The sequence below is a fragment of the Gracilinanus agilis genome, chromosome 2, assembly GCF_016433145.1.
Source record: "Gracilinanus agilis isolate LMUSP501 chromosome 2, AgileGrace, whole genome shotgun sequence".
In the NCBI taxonomy this organism is placed as follows: Eukaryota; Metazoa; Chordata; class Mammalia; order Didelphimorphia; family Didelphidae; genus Gracilinanus; species Gracilinanus agilis.
In genome coordinates, this window is record NC_058131.1 from 575,429,581 (window position 1) to 575,453,953 (window position 24,373).

The window sequence follows — 24,373 nt, forward strand, 5'->3', positions numbered from 1 at the left end:
TTCATGAAACTATATGTATATGTATACATATATCTCTGTATATATAAACACACACATATATACCAAGTTACCACAACTAAAGCAGCAAATCAAAATGTCTGCTGGGGTTTTCTGGTAAAACTAAAAAAAAGTTAGTTTGTGTCCAAGTCAAATGCTACCATTGACACAACAAAATGAAACCCACGCTAGGAAGCTGAAAAGTGCACAATGAAATTAATAGTCTTGGATCAAGTATTTGTGGAAAATTGGAAATGTTTTGTCCGGTGGACTTGATGAAGGATAACGAAGGCGGGAATCAGAGTTTCTCAGAGCCAGATCGGGCCTGGCGTTCCACATAGAAGAGGATGTAGGCCTTGGCCTTTACCACAGTCTCCTCATCGGTCAGTGTTACGGTGCTGTCATTGAAATGGAACCAGCGACCTTCATGAGTTGCATAAGCTGTGTAATGTCCAGAACCAACACTGTAAGCAAGAGAAAGGAGACGGATTAAAGTCCAAAAAAAAAGAAATATAGTCCAACTCTTAGTTTTTAGATGAAGAAATGCGCTTGGATTTGATAAGAATTTATTGAGTATCCACTACAAGGCAGGTACTATGCATACAATAAAAACAAAACAACCCCTTGCCCTAAAAAGCTTATATTCGGAGAAGAACCAAATACACTGATTAGACAACACAAGCCACATATATTCAAAATTTGTTTTTTGAAGGGAGGAGTTAGGAGAGCCAGGAGGAGGCTGGAGGAAGCTAGAAGGGGCTCCAAGCACCTGTGACAACAGCACAAAGGAAAACTATGGGGCAGCATGTATGGGGAAGAGCAATGAGGCCAATTTGCCTGGAATGTGGATTGTGAGGTGAATAAGGTCTTAGCAGTTTGAATCAGATTTTGAAAGTCCAGAGGGGTTTGCTTTTTACTCTACAGACAATAATTCTGTGGCTATGGAGAAGGCAGATCAGGGAGGTCACTGGGATGCCTCTGCAAAGTCTAGGTGTGAGACAATGAGATAGGGATTAGGGCAGGGGCTGGGAAAGTGGAGAAGCAGGGACAGACAGGAGAAAGCCCGGAAGCAGAATACAAAGAACCAGGTACCTGATGAGTTAAAAAAGTGAAAAAGTTGAGAAAGGCTATAAGATGCTGCCTTCAAGAGAAAAAGGGAAGTTAGGAAAAGAGAATGGATTTGGGGGAGAAGAGAAATGTTTTAGATATATTATATTTGAAAGGCCAAGAAAACATCCAGGGGAAGATACCAATGGGTAGCTGGTGATGTGAGAAGAGAACTTGGGAGAGAGACTCTGCTGGATAAACAGATCTGTGAATCATCTCTATCAAGATAACTGACTCCATGCAAACTGAAGAGAAAAAGGACAAGAGGGGATAACCCCAGAGAGAGGTACAGGCTACCCCCTCAAAGGATGGGACATGGAAGTTGAGCCAACTTAGGAAACCAAGAAGGAACAGTCAGAAGCATAATGGAAGACCCTGGAGCATGTGGTATCCGGAAGGAAAAAGTGGTCAACGTGATACACTGTGGAGAAATCAAGAAGAGAGCAGAACTATGAAGATCGTATTGGACTGAGTACTTAGGAGACCATCGGTAACCTTGGAGAATATGGGTTCAGTGTCTGGATCAGAAGCCAGATTACAAAAGGCTGTAAAGTGAATGACTTGCCAAAGAAGTAGAATCCAAGTATTAGGGATCAGTGTTAGCCACTGTTATCTACCACAGCAAGTATAGCCTATATCACAACCACTTCTGCTTTTACCTCCTAGTCCTGGCTCCATCACTCCAATAACATAAAATCCTTTATTGTTTTGGTGTTTGCTCCACCCCCTAAATTCATTCATTTATTTATTTATTATATGCAGTAAAATGTCTTGTGTGTCTGTTAGGGTCATTATTGCCCAGGTCCCAGATCCCCTGAATTACCTTTATCTAATTCTTCCTTATTACAAACTACCTTTATCATTATTTATTTAAGAATTTTTTCCTTGGTTACATGATTCAAGTTCTTTCCTACCCCTCCTCCAGGAGCCAATTAGCAATTCCACTGGGTTTTACACGTATCATTGGTCAAGACCTATTTCCACATTATTAATGGCTGCACTAAAGCAGGGGTCGGCAACGTATGGCTATCAAGCCATATCTGGCTCCACCTCCCGACCTGCCAGTCCGGGCAGAGCCCCAGGATGTGCCCCAGGGGGCCCTTCAGCCCCTGCCCCATATTCCAGCACCTTCTGCCTCCATCTTCCTCCTTCCACAGGCGTTTATGGCTCTCGCGGCCAAAAAGGTTGCTGACCCCTGCACTAGAGTGATCATTTAGAGTCTACATTACCAATTATATCCCAATGAAACATGTGATCAAGCAAATGTTTTTCTTCTGTGTTTCTGCTCCTACAGTTCTTTCTCTGGATGTCTACCTTTATCTTTGACAGACTGTTATATAATCATTAGCTCATTTCTAATTCAGAACAAACTTATGAGGAGTTTATCATTTTCATTTTACAAAGGAAAAGAAAACACCAAGAGGTCTACTTAGTGACAACAAAGGAACTGTGTCATTTGAAATTGTTGTAAGCCCTGGAAGCCTACAACTCCCAGAGTTCTCTGCTACAACTTCCCCAGACAACTCCCACTTCCTTTGTGGGATATGTCAGAGAAAGTATAAAAGACAGAGGTTGGCTCCTTTTCCCTCTCTCTACCCAGGAGGGTCTGCTCTCCAGCCCTGAGGCTCTCAGATCCTGAGGATCTCAGATCTCTTGGTGCCTTTTCCCCTTTCTATCTACCTCCTAGTTTTTCCTAGACCTTCCCTTTTCTAATTAAAATAAAACCCAGCTATTCTAAATCCTAAAGTTGCTCTCTGATCTTTTATTTGAGCCCCCTACCTTCTTTTCTCCTTTCTCCCATCAAACCTTCCTACCATTCCTCCCTTAACTCACAACCTCACAGAACTAAAACTCGGGTGTCATGGTATGTACAGACAATACAAAATATGTACCCCCAAATAGTCCACTAGTATAAGTGGAATGTAGCTCCCCAGTATCCTTTATAATGAGACAGCCCATACATAATCCAGACCTAAAGCTGAAACATTAAGAGTAAGTCTACTCTTACCTACCTTTTCAGCTACTGTTCCTCTTACATAGGCCACAACACATTTTCTTATTTGGAAATGCCTTCTGTAGTATATCTCTCCTCAACCTCCACTCCTGAGGCCTCTTAGCTATACCATTAGCATTCAGGGCTACTGATTTTCTACCTTTACCCACTTACAAATTCCCTCCTTTGTATGCTCTCCCTCTGAGATGAATTCCTGCTAAACTACTATGACATTAAAGGGATTTACAGGACACTAGTAAAATGAAACACTAAACTAACTTTGTCTTCCAACCTCAAACCTAGTTCATTCCCTAGAATACTGTATTAATACCATAGTCTCAACAGCATAATACACTAAATCCCTGAAAAGTCAAGTTATTTCAACAACCAGGAAATAATTCCTAGCTACAGTAAAAGCTGGCTGGCTACAGGGCTAATCTGCAGATGCCATAATAAAAATCTATGTTATATTTAAGCATTTAAATGGATTTGGGTGATTTCACTTATATGAATATTTCCTCTAGTGATGTAGGTAGAGACTTATTCATGCCTGTCCTTCATGCATGACTCCCATAATTCCCTGAAAGGGAATCTGCCCTGGGTGAGCATGCAAACTTTACAACTGATTATCCTTTATTCACATTGTGTAATCAGCTCATTTTTTTCATGAATACATTTCTTTAGTGATGTACTTGATACTATTTCTCCTTCTATTTGTTTGTATGTAGCATGTTACACCCTGAATATAAATGTGGCTATTCCCTTTTCCAATGTTCTTGGGGTGATTCTCAATGCTAATTCAGATGTTATAGTTCCCCAGAACTAGCAGCCATACGACACCACTAGCAGAATAATCTTATTGAAAAGATAGGTCTTTGCTCTAGGGAGAAGTCTGAGACTATTAAAAAAAATTCAGCCTATTCCTAACGGCAATCCAGCCCATTCTCTTCTTGAGGTTCAGTTTTGGGACAAATTCATTGTGTATAAGTAGTTTATCCAAATTTTATACAAATACACAAGGATGAGCACTCTAAGTTTGCCATTCAACTGCATATCACTGTCTGAATCAGCTATTCTCCATTCACCTGACTTTTTTAAGGGGATACATCAATACATCAGATACAAGTATTTTCTTTTTTTCTTAACCCTAATTCTTGAGTGAAATATCTGAAGTAAAAAACACAAGGCGACCAGTTGTCCTATAAGCTTTGCTCATATCCTTGGTTGATGCTTAAAGTAATTCTCTCAATGTTTTAATTGCCATTCTAAAAAGAATTTGTGAGTCATCCTTCCATTTAGCTATAACTGCCTTCTTTCTGTTTTTTGGTTTCTTTATAGCAAGAATGTCAAGATTATTACAATTTGGTTTCAGTAATTTAACCATTTGTGGACTATTAGACCAAGATATCAGACTGAGTACTGGCCACAAATTAATGTTTATCGATTGTTTTTAGAGTATTTGATTCTTAATATCTTTTGTCATTCTTCAGATACTGCAACACTGGAAGGATTTTGCAGAGGACTGAGGGTCATGTTAAAATGTGTTTGTTGGTTTCACAGGTTGCACTGGACAAAGAATTCATCACAACTGTGGTCAGCAAGCTGGTGATAAACCTCTAAGTCCTTAGCTTGCCTGAAAGCAGGTATAGCCTGTCAGGTCTATATTTTTTGAAAATTTAAACCAAAACAGAGATGGAAAGGCATTCCAGTAAAGTGGAGTTATTAGAGAAGGCCCTCTTCTATTACAAGTGACTTTAATGGTTTTCCAACTGCAGTTTAAGGGTGAAATAAATTATATTTTGATGAAGAAAAAAATAAACTACAAACAAAACCTATTTTGAATATAAATGCCCTGAAATTCTAAACCTATTTTTCATTTCTCTATGGAACTAAGTAAGTTTTAACATCCTTTCACTCTATGCTGTTAAAGTGGAAAAATTATAACATTATAATTATACTTTACAAATTATACTTTATATAAAAATTGGTGACACAATTAGTAAGCATTTTAAAAATATGTTCCAGGTGCAAAGACAAAAAAACCCAACAATCCTTGTCTAATCTCAAGATGTTTGTAGATGACTAGGTGAAGCAACATATATCTATATATAATGTGTCATTTGAAATTATTGTAAGTCCTGGAAGACTACATCTCCCAGGACTCTCTCTGCTACAACTTCCCCTGGCACCTCCTACTTCCTTTGGGGGAGGTGTCAGGGAAAGTATAAAAGGGAAAGTTTGGTGCCTTTTCTCTCTCTGGACCTTGGAGGCTGGCTGGGCTCTCCCTACCCTGAGACCCTGATCTCTCTCTTGGTGCCTTTTTCTTTCTTCCTACCTCCTAGTTTTCCCTAGACCTTTTCCTTTCTAATTAAAATAAAACCTAGCTATTCAAACCCTAAAGTTGCTCTCTGATCATTTATTAGGGGCTCTGATCAATTTCCCCTTGCTGGGGCTGGGGGACTGATACCTTCCTTTCCCTTCCTCTACCTTCCTCTCTCCTTTCTCCCATCCATCCTACCAACCTTCCTCTTCCTCCCTTCACTTTCACCCACACAATAAGAATAAATATAATATGAATAAGAGGTAATTTATTTATTTATTTTTTGGGACCCTAATATCTTTATATGTATCCTTCTATATTAATTTTATTTGTTACAGGGCTAGGCAATGGGGGTTAAGTGACTTGCCCAGGGTCACACAGCTAGGAAGTGTCTGAGGCTAGATTTGAACCTAGGACCTCCTGTCTCTAGGCCTGGCTCTCAATCCACTGAGCCAACCAGCTGCCCCCTAAGAGGTAATTTAAAAAGAGGGCAATTAGCATTTAGGAGCATCAGGAAAGACTTCATGAAGAAAATAAATTCAGAAACTGGAACATAAACATCAAACATCAAAATTCATGCAATACAAATGCTTTTCACATCTCTAAATTCTGTGTGTACTTCAATAACAGTGTCCCAATACTCACCCTGAACCATGATGCACAACAACTGCAGCAAGGTCATAGAGACAGCTTTCTGGACCACTATTCTCAGGCTTTAAAATAAAGGAGAGAAAACACTTTCTTAGGATTCAACTGCCACCAGTAATCAATTAAACCAATACGACAACTCTCTCTATCCATCTCACCCCTGACTTTACAGTGAGACTGCTGGCACTAAAACAAATAAATTAATTAACAAATACACGCACGCACGCCATCTTACCTCCAATAAGTAGCATTTCATGTCTAGGCCTCTCAGGGGAAATTCTACATATGTATCAACCTTGTTTCTTAGATATGCTGTCCAATGAAATCTTTTCAAGTGTAAGCATAGCACCTGAATGACAAAATAGGGTAAGAAAAAAGGACAAATTTTCATAAACATTTCATTCATTTTTCATGAAAAATCCATTGCCTGGTTCTAATGCCCCTCATGGAGTCACCCATGATTCATCAGTTTCTTTCCCCCAGTTCTTAATATTTCCTGTGTACAATGGCTGGGAAAGGGTGTAGCTTTGACTAAAAACTCTATGAGCCAATTCTGAACACTTTCTAAAGTCTAGCTTATGTTAAAAGTAGGATATACTAAAATGAACTTTTTGGGTTGACAGTTGTAATGATTTCTACTTCATGAAATTTCATGGAACTCTGGTCTTTACCTTTGGTAATTTTTGAATCCAAAATTTTTTGGTGGATTTCTGTTTCTTTTTGCATTTGTGGCACATATACAGTTCTGTCTCATCAAGTTCTTCCAAGTCTGTAAAACTACGAAGACAATCTAAAAAAGAAATTTATTTTAAAAATATTAAAATATGGAGCCTTTCATAAAAACCTCATCTGGATACTTCTAGGAATAGTCAATCATGTCTTGGGCCTAAGCTCACTTTAATTTTTATGGAAAATTCCAAATGTAATTCCATCACTAACTTATACTGTTAAAGGAAATATCTCCTTCATTTTACTTTATTTACTGGAGTATGGTGCTGGAGAGGTCGAGTGCCTTAAAGTTAGTGCTGTCAAATCCAAACTGGAGGCTACATATGTAAGTTAAAATTATTCATGGTATATTTTGTTAAATATTTCCCAGTTATATCTAGTTGGGCCAGACTAAGGACTTATGTAGGCTGCATGAATTAAGCTGACAATTATTTTTATTGCTATTTTCAAATCACTTTTGTTTCTTTTTTTCCCTTTCCTTTTTCTCCCCACCTCCTCCTTACCAATTTGAAAGAAAAAACAATCAAACATTGTAATATCATTTCTACTATGCAAAATGGAGAGCAGGATGATTAACACTCAGCAGTTTAGAATTTGGAACCACCAAGCTTGACATGAGCCAGCAAGGTAAAGACAGTTGAGGGCAGACTATATAAAGCTGAATCTTGAACAAGAAGCTCTCTCAGTCTGGAAAAGGGGATTTCTGGTGGGAAGTTGGTTGAGATCTTGGGTAGGCCAAATCAATCCAGGATATCTGCATCCAAATCTAATCACTATCACACCCTCAAACTGCTATGTGAAGCTGTACTATATATCCTAGTCAACTGATCATCAAAGAAGAGGCAACATCAATTCCATAAAATAATCTGGTTCAGGCTAAGCAGCCTGGCCTAGCCAGGTTGCAGCTGAGGGGACAATCCTCTCCAGCTGTTAATCTCAGACCTGACTACCTTAAATTGATAACACCTGGTCATCAGTCGTTTTTAGCCAAGCTTTCCTTCAGCCCTACTTCCCTAAATTTGCTGCTATTAAATTCTAAACTTACTTGGGCGGATGTCATCATTGCCCTAAGAATCATTAGTCACATCCTTGGGTATCTGAGGGAAGAGGGATTGCTCAAACTAAAGCTAAGCCTATAAGAAAAACAACTGTTTGAATGCATGGGTTGAGGCGGACATGATTGGGGATGTAGACTCGAAACTACCACACCAATGCAACTATCAACAATTTGGAAATAGGTCTGGATCAAGGACACATGACAAAACCAGTGGAAATGTGCGTCGGCCATGGGTGGGGGGAGTGCAGGGGGTGAAGGGGAAAGTAAGAACATGAATCATGTAATCATGTTAAAAATGAATATTAATAAATGTTTAAAAAAAACAAAACTAAAGCTAAGCCGCAGTCACTAGTATCCATCAGCTTTGAAGCCAGGATAAGCAATCAAAGAAGCTGTGTGATCTAACCCACAGCCTCTTATTTGATCACTTATTCCCGGGACACTGTTATGTTGGAGCTGGGCATTTAGTTTAGTTACAAATATTCCTGTGGGGTCCTGGTGTTCATCTAGGCTAGGGATTCCCACTCACACTTGGCTTCAGGTCCTCATATCATCAGAGGCCCTTGGTCATCTCATCATCAGTATTACAGTCCCATATCAGTAACATAACAATATGCATGGACAAGCAAAACAAATCCCCACACTGACATGTCCAAAATATGTCTCATTCGGCATCTTGAATCTATCATCACTCTGTCAGGAGGTGGGGAGCATAGTCATCTGGAAATGCTGATCTTTGAATACTGTTGACAAATTACTTCTAAAGCCTACAGGCCTTGCTTAGGGGAATTCCTTACAGAAATCATTAGACATATTCAAATTTCCTGACGCACTATTTAATTTCTTCAAAATTATAAACAAGGGATATTAAAGCTCACCACCTTTTGAATTCCTCTCTATTACTACCCTATAGAGATCCTTTACTCCAGCTAGACTAGTTTATTCAATTTCTCAGATATTTCAACTATTTCAAACTATTATCCCTTTTCAAATACCTTTGACCTACCTACTCTTGCCCTGTTCTTGTCCACCTATCTAGATGAAGTCTAGTTCAGTTCCCAACTTCTTCATAAAGACTTCCAAGATCACTCAAAATGAGTAATATTCCTCCTTCTAAATGTAATTATTGCTTGTGCCATTCATATACTAGTTTTATACCACTTTATGGTACTGCTTTTATCATTTCTCTCAAGTGATTTCACTTTGGAATGTGAATGACTTGTCTCTAATTCATTTTGTAATCTCCATGGAAGTAAGAATTTTATGCTATTTCCTTGTATCCTTAGCTTGCAAATACATTAAGAACTATTGAACATGCAGTAGATGTTCAATAAATGTTTTAATATTTTCAAATATGGCTCTCTTCCTAATTAGGGGAGGTTCTGAAATGCTAATTATTCCTAAACTTTATGGTTCCAAGGCTACAGCTAATGACTCGGATGAAAGTACACCAACTTCTATTTAGCACTTTATTCTGCTAAACTTCTGATTTGTATTTTCTTCTGATTAACTAATTGAGCATTGTGGCACTGCAGCTATGGCAAAGTACCAAAAAGGAAAAACAACAAAGGGAGAATATTTGTTATATCATGTTTAGCATAAGTGGGAAGTCTGGCCAAGAGCTTATATGGATGGGAAACTGAGATTCAAAATAAAATGGGCACAGCTTTCTAAAATCCCAATATAGTAGTTAAAATCAATTGATAAATTTTAAATAATCTTCACAGCACTATGTTCCTTTTCCCATTCCTAATATTTGTTCTTCAGGCATAATGTGAAACTAGTTTTCAATAAATAACATTTGGATAGGAAGTTTAAATGATGTTTTTCTTTCCAATTCAATGACATTAAGAATTAAGTACTTAATATTTTTCTGACCCCAAATAGGTTTAAGCATTTCATGTAAAAGCTGCTGTTTATGCTATAAATAACAAACAGATTGCAACTTCAGATCCTAAAGGTCAAGGAAAGTCAGGTCAGCATTAACAAGTTAAACTGGTAAATGTCATGGCTTTGTTTTTCTTTTTCTTTGTAGCCCTCATAATGGGTGAACGGAAAGGAGGGAGAGAAGAGAGATTTTTGGTAATTTAAAAAAATAAGCATTTAAAACAAACATTAAAAAAGAAAAGAAAATGGCCTGCACTCTGGCATCAATAGTGATTTTTAGCTTCCAAAGACCAGGGGTCATCATGGGTTATACTTTTTTTGTACAGATTTACAATGTCTGCTATGGTATAATAGGTACATTTGCTATAGATCTGAGCTACATGTGACATTTTGTAATTGTCTGGTATTGTTACTGAAATACCAATGAAACTGTAAAGTTCTTTAGGGCATAAACTGTTTTCTTTAATTGCTCATCTAACATGTTGCTTTAAGTACACAGTAAGTGCTCAATAAATATTTGCTGACTGATTTCTGAGCAAAAGATAGGTTCTAAAAAGCTTGCTTCCTTTGGGTTCAACCCAAAGGTTTTTCTGAACACTTTCTTAAGAAAAATGAGAAATCCTGGCTCCTATATTTCTACTTGGACAGAAACATGGAATTTATATATACACTTACTGGCTCTAATCTAGTATCTAAAATCTTATTTTTATTGATAGCTTTATCACCATCATTTCCAAATATATCCTCTTTTCTTTCCCTTTCCTTTGTAATAAGAACAAAAGGATGCCAACTTGAAGATATGAAATCAGATAAAATTCCCCACAAGCCAAATGTTGATAATCCATATTAACAGACTTCAACAAGATACAGTTAATCCAATAAGTCCTTCCATTTTTCTTTGGAGTTAATGATGCAACTTTGGAAAGTATAGTTGCCTTTTTAATTGCATTTTGTTTGAGACTAAAATCAGTCTGAAGTCTCTGAACATATTGACTAATCTTTTATGGCAAAACAGTAGAAAAATCCATTTGCCACAGTTAATTCACAAGATGGGTAATTCAGCTTCAAATATTCAAGGAATATCTGCATTTAATTAAATTCCATTTGAAAACTATTATATGACTAGCATTCAGGGCTTCACTCCTACTCTTTAAAAAGTATGCGAACTCATATCTGTGTATGTGCAGAAGATGTACAAAATATTTTCCTTATAACAGCTCTGGGAGACAGAGAGTGTAAAAATATTACTATTCTTAAAATTATAGATGAGGAAACCAAGGCCAACCTGAATTTTAGAGAAGTGATTTTTTCCTCGCTAATAAAGAATTCTAATAAAATAAAAAAGTTAATACATTTTTTGCTCCAAGTTGTTTTTTTCTACTATTACTTATCACCTAAGAAAATTTCATTAATCAATTTGCCTTTTGCTATCTTACAAATTTCCTGGACCAAATCTTAATGAGACAATAGAGTTCCCTACTCTTGCTGACAATGGTAGAAGCAATTTCCAATTTCTTGTTTTCTCTTTTGTCCCTAAGCGTAAACTGTAATGGCAACATAACACTGGTTTCTGCTACAAATCCCTAACCACTTTTATGATTGTGTACTGAGGCTGAGCTCATAAGAGCTTTCGTGACTGAGTTGTTGTTGCATCATGTAAAAAGTTTTAGTCTTAGGGGAGGGAGGGGGTTATGGAAAAATAAAAATAGAATACTTCAAGTCAATTAATAATAACAATTATTAAATGTTTACTATATGCCAAGTATTATGCTAACTATTGGGGATACAACAAAAGGTTCAAATAGTATTCTGAAATAACTTTCTTCTGAAAATTTTCCCCAGACAAATATAAGAATGAAAATTACTGCTACGTGATGCAATTTTAATTAAGATTCCAATTTGATGAACACAAAAGGCATAAAATCAATCAGCAAGATATTGGCCAAGGAAGGGAATAAACATCTACATAATACCTACTTATGTGCCAGGCACTGTGCTAAGCACTTTACAAATATTATCTGATTTGATCCTCACAAAAATCGTGGAGGTTGGTGCTGTTATCCCCATTTTATAATTGAGGAAACTGAGCAAGCAAAGAGTGTATAACTTGCCTGAAGTCACATACCCAATAAATATATTCACACATAAAATAACAGAATGAACAAATAATTATGTAGTCAAATTGATTTATCAATGGCATTGCCAATTGAGTTATCACCAGAATTCTCATCCCTTCCCTACTGCAGATACTTGGGAACTTTCTCCTTTCCTCATCCACCGCCTTCTTGCTGCCTCTGGTCCTTTAGCAATCCTGTGTGTGTTGCTATGCTAAACAGAGGGGGAAAAAGAGGGACCATTCACACTTGCAATGCTGTGGCTTCTGCAGTCACTGTGCCCTGCTGGAATCTCACTGTCTTCACATAAATGCATGTTCACATGTGGTACCTAGGTTCTATAATAATATAGCTATACTTCTGTGGGATTTCAACATGTTAGATGCATTTCAAATTCCCAACTGATCATGTAATCCTACTGTATAAATGGAGGCTGCCTATATACAATAAAGCCCTAACCTATCATCTTAGGTAGAAAATTTCATTACTTAAAATCTTCTGCCAAATTTATCATTAAAATCCTCAATTTTGTTTTCATCTGCTTTCTTAAGATATGATCAAACAAAATTTGTGTTGGATCATTATTAAGTCTTAGAAATCACTTTCATGATCAAAGAATAAAAATCTAATGTAATTTAAATGAATTTTGTTTACTTTGAAACAGCCCACCCCTCCCCACTCCCACCAATATCTTGGAGTTCTGCACAGTATATATACTCTCTCTCTCTGTACTTTAAGCTGAAATTCTTTTCTTACCCTCTTCTCCTAGGGTAGAGGTGTACTCTGCAGTTGGTGATGTAAGGAATAAGGTTAAAGTACCAATATAGTCATACACCTGGTTGTTTTGGCCTCAATTCTTACACTAGTTATGCACTGAAATAGTCTTAGAAAATTATCTTAGCAAAGGATTGCTACTTAGCACCAGGTCGTAAGTTGTTTTTTGTTTGCCCCCCCCCCCCCCCCTTTTTAAACCCTTGTTCTTCTGTGTATTGTCTCATAGGTGGAAGAGTGGTAAGGGTGGGCAATGGGGGTCAAGTGACTTGCCCAGGGTCACACAGCTGGGAAGTGGCTGAGGCCGGGTTTGAACCTAGGAACTCCTGTCTCTAGACCTGACTCTCACTCCACTGAGCTACCCAGCTGCCCTGTTTTTCCCCTTTTAAAGATGTATGAACTACCTCTTTCCCTTCTTTATATTGCTAAGGGACAGCAATGAGGAACATTGCACATACTGGCAAAACACAGTTTGTATGTTGGTTAGTTTTTCTCAATTGTCTTTGTGCTCCCTTTAGGGAGGGAAGACAAAAGATATATACTTGGAAATAAGTGAAACTTTATTATGTATTTGTATCCTGTAATATAGGGGCAGCTAGGGACAACAATGGACATAGTACCGGCCCAGAGTCAGAAAAATTTCCTGAGTTTAAAATTGAGCTCAGATACTTCCTTACTAGTTGTGTGATCCTGGGCAAGTCATTTAACTTTGTCTGTCTCAGTTTTCTCATATATAACAAGAGCTAGAGATACAAATAGCAAATCACTCTAGTATTTTTGCCAAGAAAACCTCAAATGGGGCCAGGACACAACTGAAATGACTGAACAACAACATTCTAAAACACATAAAAGTAAATGAATGATTTGTTGTTTATTTTCCTTCCTCCATAGGAAGTAAAAATTTTCTCCCTTACATTATAGGCAATTGGGCACAAACTTTTGTTGTCTAAAAATGACCTATGTTCTGGCCTCTGTACCTTTGCTTATGCTGTTCCTCAAAGCTATGCCACTGTCTTCTCCTGAACCAAACAAATCCTACCTATCCTTAAAGCATCATTCAAATTCCAATTATTCCAGAAACCTACCTTAATCTTACTACCCTTCCAACTGTTAATATTGCCTAACAGTACCTTACTGGTACTGACCTCCCCCCATTCAGGAGTATCTTTTTCAGGTGTCTAATATACTTATCTGTTACGGTGTATTACAGCTTTCTATGTATGTATCTTCTGCTATTTAACTGTAAGTCCAATGAGGGTAGCATTCTTACCCTAACATTTGTAACTCGCCCAGCACTTAATATACAAAATAGGCATTTATAATGTTTCCTGAATGTATATTGTTCCACTTTATCTAGAAAACTAGTTTTGTTACAGATCTTAAAATTTAAAGACCTTGTTTTTTATCAGTACCATAAAAAAGGGAATATATAACAAAATTCAAGATATAACAAAAATAAATAAAAAATGGGCTTTGTTGAGATATACAACTTGATTATGAAAATAGACACATATTAACCAGGTAGCCCACAGATACCAAAGGTTAAAGAAATACAAGAAATAAAACAGATTTTCACATAGTCATATACAATAAATATCCAGAGAGATGTCAAAGCAATATAAGTATCCTTACCTCGAAGTGAACACAATGGCCCATTTTCTTGGTTCTTAGAACGCTTGTTTCTGAACTGACTGGGAATATCTAATGAAAGGTCTTAAAACGGGAAAATTAGTTTAAATCACATTGGCCTATTCACTGTTTTAAAAAATCATCAATCTGAAGATTTTTTCAAAATAAAGATTCAGATATTTTTGCCATAAAAATAAAGCATCAATAATAAAAAATCAAATATATCTTACCAAGAAATGGATCAAATTTTCTAGATTCTGTCCCACATATTAAGCAGTTAACTTCATTTTGAAGAATGCCTCCGAATATAGCTGTGACAACTGTAGATGCTCCATTTCTAAGAAAATCATCATATGAGAAAATAGTTTAATCACAAGGTCTATATTATTTCTTTGGTAGCACTAAACAATTAAAACATTTAAAAAAAGATTCATTTGAAACAAGTTTCTCCATTGATATTGGCCGTGATTTTTTTTTTTAAGTTCTAGGACAGGAATGAAGGGAATAAACCATGATAAGTTTTCATTAGTCACAATTAAGGCCTTTTAAGCCACTGTTACTGAAGACAGAAGCTAAACTTACAAAGTACTGCTATGTACAAGCATTGCTATCTATATTAAGTTTTTTGGGTATTGTTTATAAAAAGTTTCCTTTTTTTCCCCTGTTTTTAAAGCAGTAGAGTGACTTTCAGACATAGTAAAGATTGCAAAAGAGCCTTCAAATGTTTTTCATTTTGACAAAAAAAAAATGCAAATTGGCTTTTAACAAACTAGCCAGTAGGACATATTTGTCCTAATGAAATTTGAAAAACTGATATACAATACAGAATCTAGAAGGCATGATGTCCATTTTCCCTTGCTGTTTACCAGTGCTATGTGCACAACAGGCATATAAAAAATAAAAATTAACTATTATGAAGATATCTGAAAAGAGAAATAGAAAAAATTTAAATGACATCCTCTTATGTTGCTACTAATACATCATGTTAAGATCATTCAGAGATCAAATCTATTGTATTTTACTGTCCATTTAAACTTGCTATAGTTCTTCCCCTTCAAAGACTCTTCAAAGGTTAGAATAATTTCCAAATTTTAGCTTGAATTTATATTAGATTCATGCAGCATTACTAGGTTTTACCATACCATGATTTTAAACACGATTCAAATTAAACAGTAAAACAAAAAAAAAATGTTCTCATTACAAATGTACATTAAAAATGTGATTTTTAAAATTATTAATTTAGGTAACAATTTTATAGAACAATAGAGTATGACTTCTGTGTATAAATGATATTCTGCTACTTTAAAATACATTTATTTTAATAAGTGAATAATATATTTCTTACTCAGTAATAGGAGCAAGTATACCTGTGTGTTTAAATGCACTATGCAGTTTATTATTAAAGGTAGTTGTGTCCATTCTCAAAATATGCTGTAGAGAGCAAATTTAGCTTTTGTACATTTTAGGTGCCATGTTTTAAGGTATTCTAGTAAATAACTAAGAAATTGTAACTTATGAAATGAAAAAAGTATCAGTAGAATGCAATAGAAAAGCAGCACTGTTTTGTGTGAGAACTTATGGATTGGTTCATTCCACTACAAAATGATGTTCAGGGAGGCCACATTATAGGGAGCTGTCACTGTCTCTCCAATTTGTCTTAGGTAGCTGACTAAACATTATACCGAAGTGTTTTGATGTTAGGCGGGAGTTTCTAAAGAGAAATGTATTAATAATTATAAATTATAACAGTTAAGGCAACAATGTGGGGCAGGACATAACTATGGATTTCCTATATAAAATAAAAAGACAATAATGTACATAAAATTCATGATTATATATCACTGCTCTTTGTACACAAATAAGCCGCTTTAAAATATACAATTCATTTTTTCACACCCAATAAAACAGTGAATGTAAATATTATTGAGGAGATAAGTCACCAGCACCTTCTTTTCTAAACTAGAAATTTTGGTCAGGGGAGCTGTGAATCTATCTATGTATTACAAACTATAATGAACTATAATGGTCCATTCCTATAGGATAGGTAGCCAACCATGGGAGGCTGAAAGTTGATGGAGGAGTCCTATTTTAACATTAAAAACAAAACAAAAAACAACTATACTCACTAACAAGGTGTAGAGAATGCTAGGCGGGCAAAACTACAGTCACACCTATATACAACTTACCTTTCTTTCTCTGATGAGTTTAACTTGTAATCCCCTTTCCTGCACAGATCAGGACTGACAAAAGTCTCAAAAATTACAACATAAGAGGAGACTGCACATTGACCAAAATCCAGGCTGAAATGACTGTAAACATCCCTGCCTAAAGCAAAATAAACGTTTTGGTCTCAGTGCAGGTTTCAGTCTATCAGAAATTACAAGGGAAAACAATTCAAAATTTTTTCATGTTATGGGTCAAGAAACACTTCTGAAAACTTACTGGTGCTTCAAGGTCACTTTGGGAATTGAACAAATATGTTTAAGGCAAATTCAAGTTCCAAAATTGCTCAAGATTATGTTTTTAAATAGAAATACAATAGGTTTTGGGCATATAAAAAAATTCCCTTCCCCCCAATTATCTTCACTATTATTTGGAACTATTTATAAAAAACTGAATATACCCTAAACTTTTCCCCCTAATTTTCAAATAATTTTTTACTAAGTTTCATTTAAAGCTCTCAAAATAACTAAATACAAATTCATTATCAACTTGTTCAAATGCAAGAAAAAAGATTGTTTTGGTATATTACTTATAAAGAATTCAAATAAGTATTGTGTATAGTTTAAGCAAAATATTAACCTTTTAAAATATAAAATCTGACCAGTATAATATAACATAAAGACCTTCTATGAACCTCCATAAAAAAAACAAGCAAACAAAAGTCTTACATGCAACATTTGTTACTTGCAGAAAGACTAGAATTCTCTTGCAGAATTACTGATCTAGAAACACCATTGAAGCCTCCCTGGAGTTCCAAGTGTAGATGGTCCAGAAGATAGCGCATAAATTCATGGGCATCCTGCTGTTGATAACCCCTTAAAGGAAATAAAAATGTTCAATGAATATGAGGACTTTATATGCCCAGACCAGTCAAGTGATGGGCAAAGCAGGTTCTATTACCCAAATCAAAATAGTTTCACTACAAGAATAAATGTTGTATATCTACAATTTCATTTCTTATCCTATGAGAGACATTTAATTCCAAAACACTAGTGCAGGGGTCGGCAACCTTTTTGGCTATGAGAGCCATAAAAGCCACATTTTTAAAAATGTAATTTCGTGAGAGCCGTACAGTGCTCACGGTGTGCGCTCCTGTAACAGCGCCTGAAAAAAAATTGACTTTATAGCTCCTGCAGAAAGAGCCATATCTGGCCCTCAAAAGAGCCAGATATGGCTCGAGAGCCTTACATTGCCGAACTCTGCACTAGTATAAAGGACTGAGACAATTTTGAAACTAATGGCTTACATTGAAAGATGTTGGTTTAACCTGTAAATATTGATTTAAAGGAATCTTTTTTTTTTTGGGAAATATTTTTTAAAAGTGTTCACACATACAATGAAATCTTTCTCCAATTACAAATATTAACACCTGACTTTGAAAAATGGACACATACAACACTTTTCATATATGCGCTCTCATATGTAAATTTTGTATTAAAGCATAATGTTCTTATACTAATAAAAGATCATTTAGAGACAAATGAACAGCAATGAATACTGACAAATAAAAATAAGCTAGAAAGCAGGAAAGTTCTAGAAAACTAGTTATTAAGAAACCCCTATCTCTTTACATGTAATATTTTAATGGAATTCAGGAGAGAGAGGACTTCATGTAGCTGACTACCTAATTCACTTTTTAACAGAATTTTGTTTGTCTATGCTCTAAGTGTCTTAAATGATAAAATTTTCTCTAGTCTTCTTAGCAAAAAATTTCATAATCAAGATTTCTTGCCACCAAAGAATTTCCCTCAATGCTTTCCTCATTCAAGTCCCAAGTTCCACATTTTACTTTGTTAACTATGCTAAATAAGTCCCATAGGTCATAATTCATTTTTAATAATATAATATAATTATAATATAATAATAAATAAATCATTATTCATTTGCCAACTATTATCTTGATACTCCCCCTAAACTTTTTCTTTCACAGTTAATTTACTCTGAACTTAACAAGAAATTATTTTTAAAATTATCATAAAAAGCAAAATTTGTATAGATATTCTATTGATTTTCCTGTTAGGTGACTAAATGGAAATCAGTCTCATGTTTAAATATGATCTAAAATGCTAAAAGATGAAGTGGCTATGTAAAAAACTGTTTTGTGCTACTTTAAAAGAGCACGCCTGGGTTACAATCTCCTAATACTCAACATATACCACCACCCATCCTTTAACTATTTTGTATTCAGATCAATTTTCATTCATGATTTATAATAATTTATAAATTACGTTTTAAAAACCAGAATGTGTTTCCCATATACTGTTTCCTATTAAGTTCCTTTCCACACATAAAAATAATTTATAATCTAATATTTTCCTTGGCATTTAAAAGATGATTGCATGGAAAAATGGCTTAGAGCCATTTTTTTTCTGTAAAAATCGACTAATACTTGTGTCTACTGCAGTTTATATCATTTAACCAAAAAATACAAAGATTACTCATTTTTCTCAAGGTGCTAGTGAACTATTCTGGAAACTTTGGGGTGGGGGGATTTGGTGACAACCAAAGGGTCATTTACAAATTTTTGATCAATGAAATTTCTAAGTAAGAAATTTAGCACATTGGGAGATTCAACAAATATCTCTTAATATATTACACCAACAAAACTCACAATCCCATCTGGATATTCTAATTGGGTTTCTGTGAAGACTTTCCAAATGCTCAATTGCATTTTCAGAAAGGGAAAGGGGGAAGGGGCATAAGGAAGACTTATAATAAGAGAAAAGGGAAACTTTTCCATCTTTAATGATAATGTTTCCTTCACAAACAATTGCTGCTATGTCACCCATGGAGCCTTTTGTCAACCAGTGATGAAATGGATTTTAAGGGAAACAATAGCTATCTTTAAAATAAAATCAGAGTTCAGGCCCACAGGAAACAAACAGAATGGAAACTCAGTGGAGTTTGAATTTTAGTCACTTTACTACTTTTAGTTGTTTTCAACTTCAAAATTCACATCTTCCATATGCCTCACAGCTTCCTCAATGACAATAAGAATTAAAACAGTAATGATATCTCATAAGCGAAACTAAAAAATGGTCATAAAAAAACTTCACACCTATAAAAGGCTAGACTTACAGAAAATGTCCTTCTACTTAAGGGAAAAAGACTGAGTATAAGAAGCACATAGCTGAAATATGTGGGAGATAGATGGGCAAAGTATTGTCTTCTCACAAATGACTGTTGAAATGAAAAGAATCCATATAATGTACTTCATTAGGACAAGGAACCTTGCTGATAACAAAAACTATTACCTTTTATTTTCTGAAATGTGAAAGACAGATAAATTCAAATAGCAAGACAAACACCACAATGTCTAGACATCACAACATGCATAATAGTGACATATACCTGTGCACTATTCTCCGTGTTTTAGTAGTATCAGTATATAATCTGTAAAATGGCAAAGACCAATAAGGAAAATGATATGCCTGTGCAAGAGCAAATTGAGTCACTATAGAACAAATGTTCCAAAATTGCTGGGATGTACGTGAAATTTAGGTTTTGTTAAAGGTACTAAAAATCTGTAACATTTACAAAATAGTCTGATTATTTTGAAAAATCATGACAAAACGAATATGGCTTAAATTAGCTATATGATTAGTGCTGGGTTTTTCCAAGGAACACAAAATTCAAAGTGAACTCAGTTCACACACATATACACCATACACGCACACACATAATAGGAAAAATACTGAATTAAAGTGTTTAAATTGAAAATGTTTAAAAATCCAAGCTCCCAGAATTTCATATAATAATATTTTTTAAAATCCTCTTTTCTATTAACAGTATGGATTGAAAATCTACATGTTATACTTGATGATGATGGCTTAGCATCCTCTACAACAAAAATAATGAGCAAATATATGTATTAGATTTCAATCATTCAAATGATTGAATTCATTCATTTGCCATTTTAAGTACTGGCATTTCTTCATCATCTTATGCAAACAACATGGGTCGAGATGGCAGTGTAGAAGGAAGTAGTACAGTGAGATCTCCTTCAAACAGAGGTGGAAAAGGAACCATCAATTCAGGATGGGTAAATCCAAGACAAAGTCAAAATGGGTCATTTTCCTGACCCCATTATACAAAGGGAAAGAAAGACAGCAGAGCAGAAGTCCCAGGTTCATAGCATGGCACCTCAACAGGGACAGGTACTGACGGGCAGCTTTGCTAACCAATATCTAGCTATAGACTAATATCTGTTCCTGGGTAAGGAGGCCCAAGAAGGTGTACTGAAAAAGAAGCAAGCAGCAGTGGTGTGCCTCTGAAACTTTCAGAGGAATAACCAGGGCAGGAAACCTAGATACAAGTAGAGCCTTTTGTTTGGTCCCTCTGAAGGAGCACAGCTTTCCAACTGGCTAACAGGGGCCGAGCCCAGCAGAAGTCTATTGTTCAGACCAGAAAAGCATCAATCAGAATCTACCCTCCATAAAACCATTTTGGGAATGCTGAAAACTTGCAGGTTCCCGGCCTGAGCTGTCCTGAGATTCTGAAACAGCACAACGATTCAATAGAGCAAGAAAAGAAAAACAGGAACAGCTCATACTTTCTCACCAGAAGTGCATAGAATCAAGTGCTAACACCAAGTCCAAAGTCAGAAAGTGGTTTTTATGAGTGAACAAATAAAAAAACAATTTCACGACAAGCAAAGCTTCAAAGAAAAAAACACAACACAAGCACAAGTTCAACTAGAATTCCTGGAAGAGATGAAGCCAGTTTAAAAAGATGTTAAAATATTTTTATCAATCAGATGAAAGCACTAAAACAAACAAAAAGGAAAAGAGCTTGGAAGAAAGAACTAGAAAGGGTTAACAGTTTGTCATAAGATGATCAAGATTTTTCCCAAACAACAAACTTCCTGAAAATCAGAATGGAACAACTAGAAGCTAATGATTTCATGAGGCAAGGGAAAAAAATACTGATACAAGTCAAGTAACTGAAAAAATAGAAGAAAATATAAGGTATCATAGCAAAAAGCAAAACAAAACAAAACAAAAAAACCCTGGAAAATGGACTGAGAAAAAATTTAACAATCACTGGACAACCTGAACATCACAACCAAAACAAGAGCCTAGATCTCATATTTTAAGAAGGCTTTAAAGAAAACTGTCCAGAACTCTTAGAATCAAAAGGGCAAATCCACTGGTCATCTTCTGACACCCCCTTCTCCACCCCACCCAAGTAAAAACTTCCAGGTATATCAGCCAAAATCCAGAACTTCAAGGTCAACAAAAAAATGCTGCAAGAAGCCACAAAAAGAAAGAAATTAAGTACCTAATTTGTATAATTTAGCAGCTATCACTACTAAGAAATAAAGAGTTTAGAATACCATATTCCAAAAGGGAAAGGATGTGGACTTACAGCTAAGTAAGACTTACTCAGCAAACCTGAATGTAATCTTAAAGGGAGAAAAAAAATCGACCTTTTAAGAAAAAAAGAGGCATTCCAAACATTCTTCCTGATGAAAAGACAAGAGCTGTGTAGAAACTCTGAAGTTCAAACACAGGAGCTATGAGAATCATAAAAAAGTAAACAATAACAAACAGTGATAAGGAACTAAACAAGGATAAACTGGAGAGATCATAACTATGTCCCTACTGAACTTTCATCATGAGAAGTCAGCGTCTAATTAGACAGAAGACCTGAGAATGATTCTATCTTCTTAAAAAAAATTTTAAGTTCCAAATTCTCTCCCTACCTCTCTCTCCTCTCCTTCAGATAGTAAACAATTTGGGATTCTATCATATCTTGATGATCTTGGGAGAAGGAAGGCTAGAGAAAATTGTCTCATAATCAAAGTGTGCAAGTAGACATCCATATACATAATGGGGGGGAAGGTAAGAAGCAGCTGACCCTTTTATCTCAAATTCATCTGAAATGGTCAAAAGTGAAAAGAATGAACATGAACACAGTTGAGTATGAAAATACATCACACTCAACAGGAAGACAGGAAGAGGAACTGGCCAGACAATTAACAAATTATTTATTAAGGGCCTACTATGTAGCAGGCATTGTGCTAAGGACTGGAATACAAATACAAAAAAAAGATAATTCCCACCATTCAAGAAGCTTATAATCTAATAAGGGAAAATAAAACAAAAGGAAGCTGAAAAGCAGAGGTAATGAGGGCAGAGTGGAGGGGAGAGAAGGTACGAGACGTGGGGGCATGGTAAAGTTGGAGAAGCCTCAAAGTAACACAGCCAGGTAAGAAATGTGATGTCTGAGCTGCACTCTCCCCTTAAAAGGAGGTCTGGAATTAGTAGGAGGGTAGTTTAAGAGAAGGATATCCTTTTTTTAAGTTATATTTTTTGCAGATTACATGTAGATACAATTTTTAAATAATTGTTTTCTGACATTTTTGCAATCCATGTTCTCTTTTGCCCTCCCTCCTCATCCATCTCTTTTAGAGATAGCAGGAAATAAGACTTAGGTCATAGCTGTGTTATCAAATAATATATATATTTCCATGTTTGTGAAAGAAGACATATGTATACTAGAAAAAACTTATGAAGGAAATGAAGTGAAAAATGGTTTGCTTCAACCTGCAAATACTTCAGTCTGGGAGGGATTAGTCTTAAGCAAAATTCACTCTAAGGATATGCAAAAATACTTATAGCTTTTTTTGAAGTAACAAAAAATGATAATCTTATGGGGTGAACATAAGTTGAGATATCACTGAACAAGTTATGGTATATAAATGTGGAGTACTATTGTGCTATATAGGAAATGATGGAGACATTTTCAAAGAAAACTGGGAAGATTTATATGAACTGATGCAGAGAAAGTGAATAAAACCAGGAGAAGAATTTATACTGTTTAAGCAGTATGGTAAAGACAAACAACTTTGAAAGAATTAGGAACTCTGATTAATGTAATCACCAACCATAATGCCAGGGGATCAATGATGAAACACACTACCCACCTCCAGAAAGAGACGAAGAATTCGGTGTAGAATGAGATGTATTTTTTTGGATAGGGCCAATGAGGAAATATTTTTTGTTTTCCTATACATGCTTATAATGGAAGCTTTGTTTTTCTTTCCTTTTTAATTGAAGGTGAGAAGAAGAGAAGGCAGATTTTTACTGATTTAAAATGAAATTGTAACGCAAAACCAAATAAAAAACAGAGCATAGTATAAAAGGTAACATGTTACCCTTGAGAAGCTAACAATCCATATAGGGATCTTAAGCAAAATGTAAACAAGTTGTAGATACCAAGTATTCCAAAGCTCTTAAAACTTAAAACCTGCATTAAGACTTAGGAGAAATTCTGCATAGTCACTCACCACTGGCTGGCCTATTGAAGGCTGGATTGAAAAAAAAAATCACAACATGAATATTCAAGTGGGTCTTGAATGAAGGCACAGATATGAATTGGGAAACAAGAGGTATGAATTACAACAAGGCAAACAGAATGATCCAAGACACTGAGGCAGAAAATATGTGTAAGAAATAATAAGAGGATCAGTCTAGTCAGAGTAGCAAAGGGACCCAGATAATAAAGAAAGAAAACTGGGCAGATAAGTACTGGGGAATGGAAGAAAACCATGTGAGAAAATTATTCAGAGTTGCATATTAGAGACTATGACAAGAAGAGAGTAGAGAAACACCAACAAATAGAATGATCATTTTGGTGGTTTTTATTTCTAAAGCTGTTCACATTTCAAAGTAAAGAATATCTATTTTAAATAAAAATGTTTGTATTACTACATAAATGTTTGATTTTATAGACTTTGTACTTCAAACCAAGGAGTCAACTTCCCCAAATGGTTTCATAAACTAATTTAGAAAAAAGCTATCACTTATTTGCCTGAAAAGAAATGCAAATAGAAACGTAATTCATTAATTTGTTAATTGAGTTGCCATAGAGATGAATGGCATACCTAAAATTCT

General features: G+C 35.5%; 1 protein-coding gene across 2 annotated transcripts in view; it reads right to left on the minus strand.

Annotated features, from left to right (window-relative positions):
- Positions 1–208: 208 nt before the first annotated feature.
- Positions 209–24,373, minus strand: part of USP3 (ubiquitin specific peptidase 3) — a 116,213-nt gene continuing 92,048 nt past the window's right edge. For both annotated transcript variants that reach the window (XM_044665364.1, XM_044665363.1), the window contains 7 exons: positions 17,144–17,290; positions 14,483–14,589; positions 14,256–14,336; positions 6,737–6,855; positions 6,301–6,414; positions 6,063–6,130; positions 209–461 (listed from right to left, as the gene is read on the minus strand). In XM_044665364.1, coding sequence (XP_044521299.1) covers positions 296–461; positions 6,063–6,130; positions 6,301–6,414; positions 6,737–6,855; positions 14,256–14,336; positions 14,483–14,589; positions 17,144–17,290 — 802 coding nt within the window. In that variant the 3' untranslated portion in view covers positions 209–295. The remainder of the gene's footprint in view (positions 462–6,062; positions 6,131–6,300; positions 6,415–6,736; positions 6,856–14,255; positions 14,337–14,482; positions 14,590–17,143; positions 17,291–24,373) is intronic.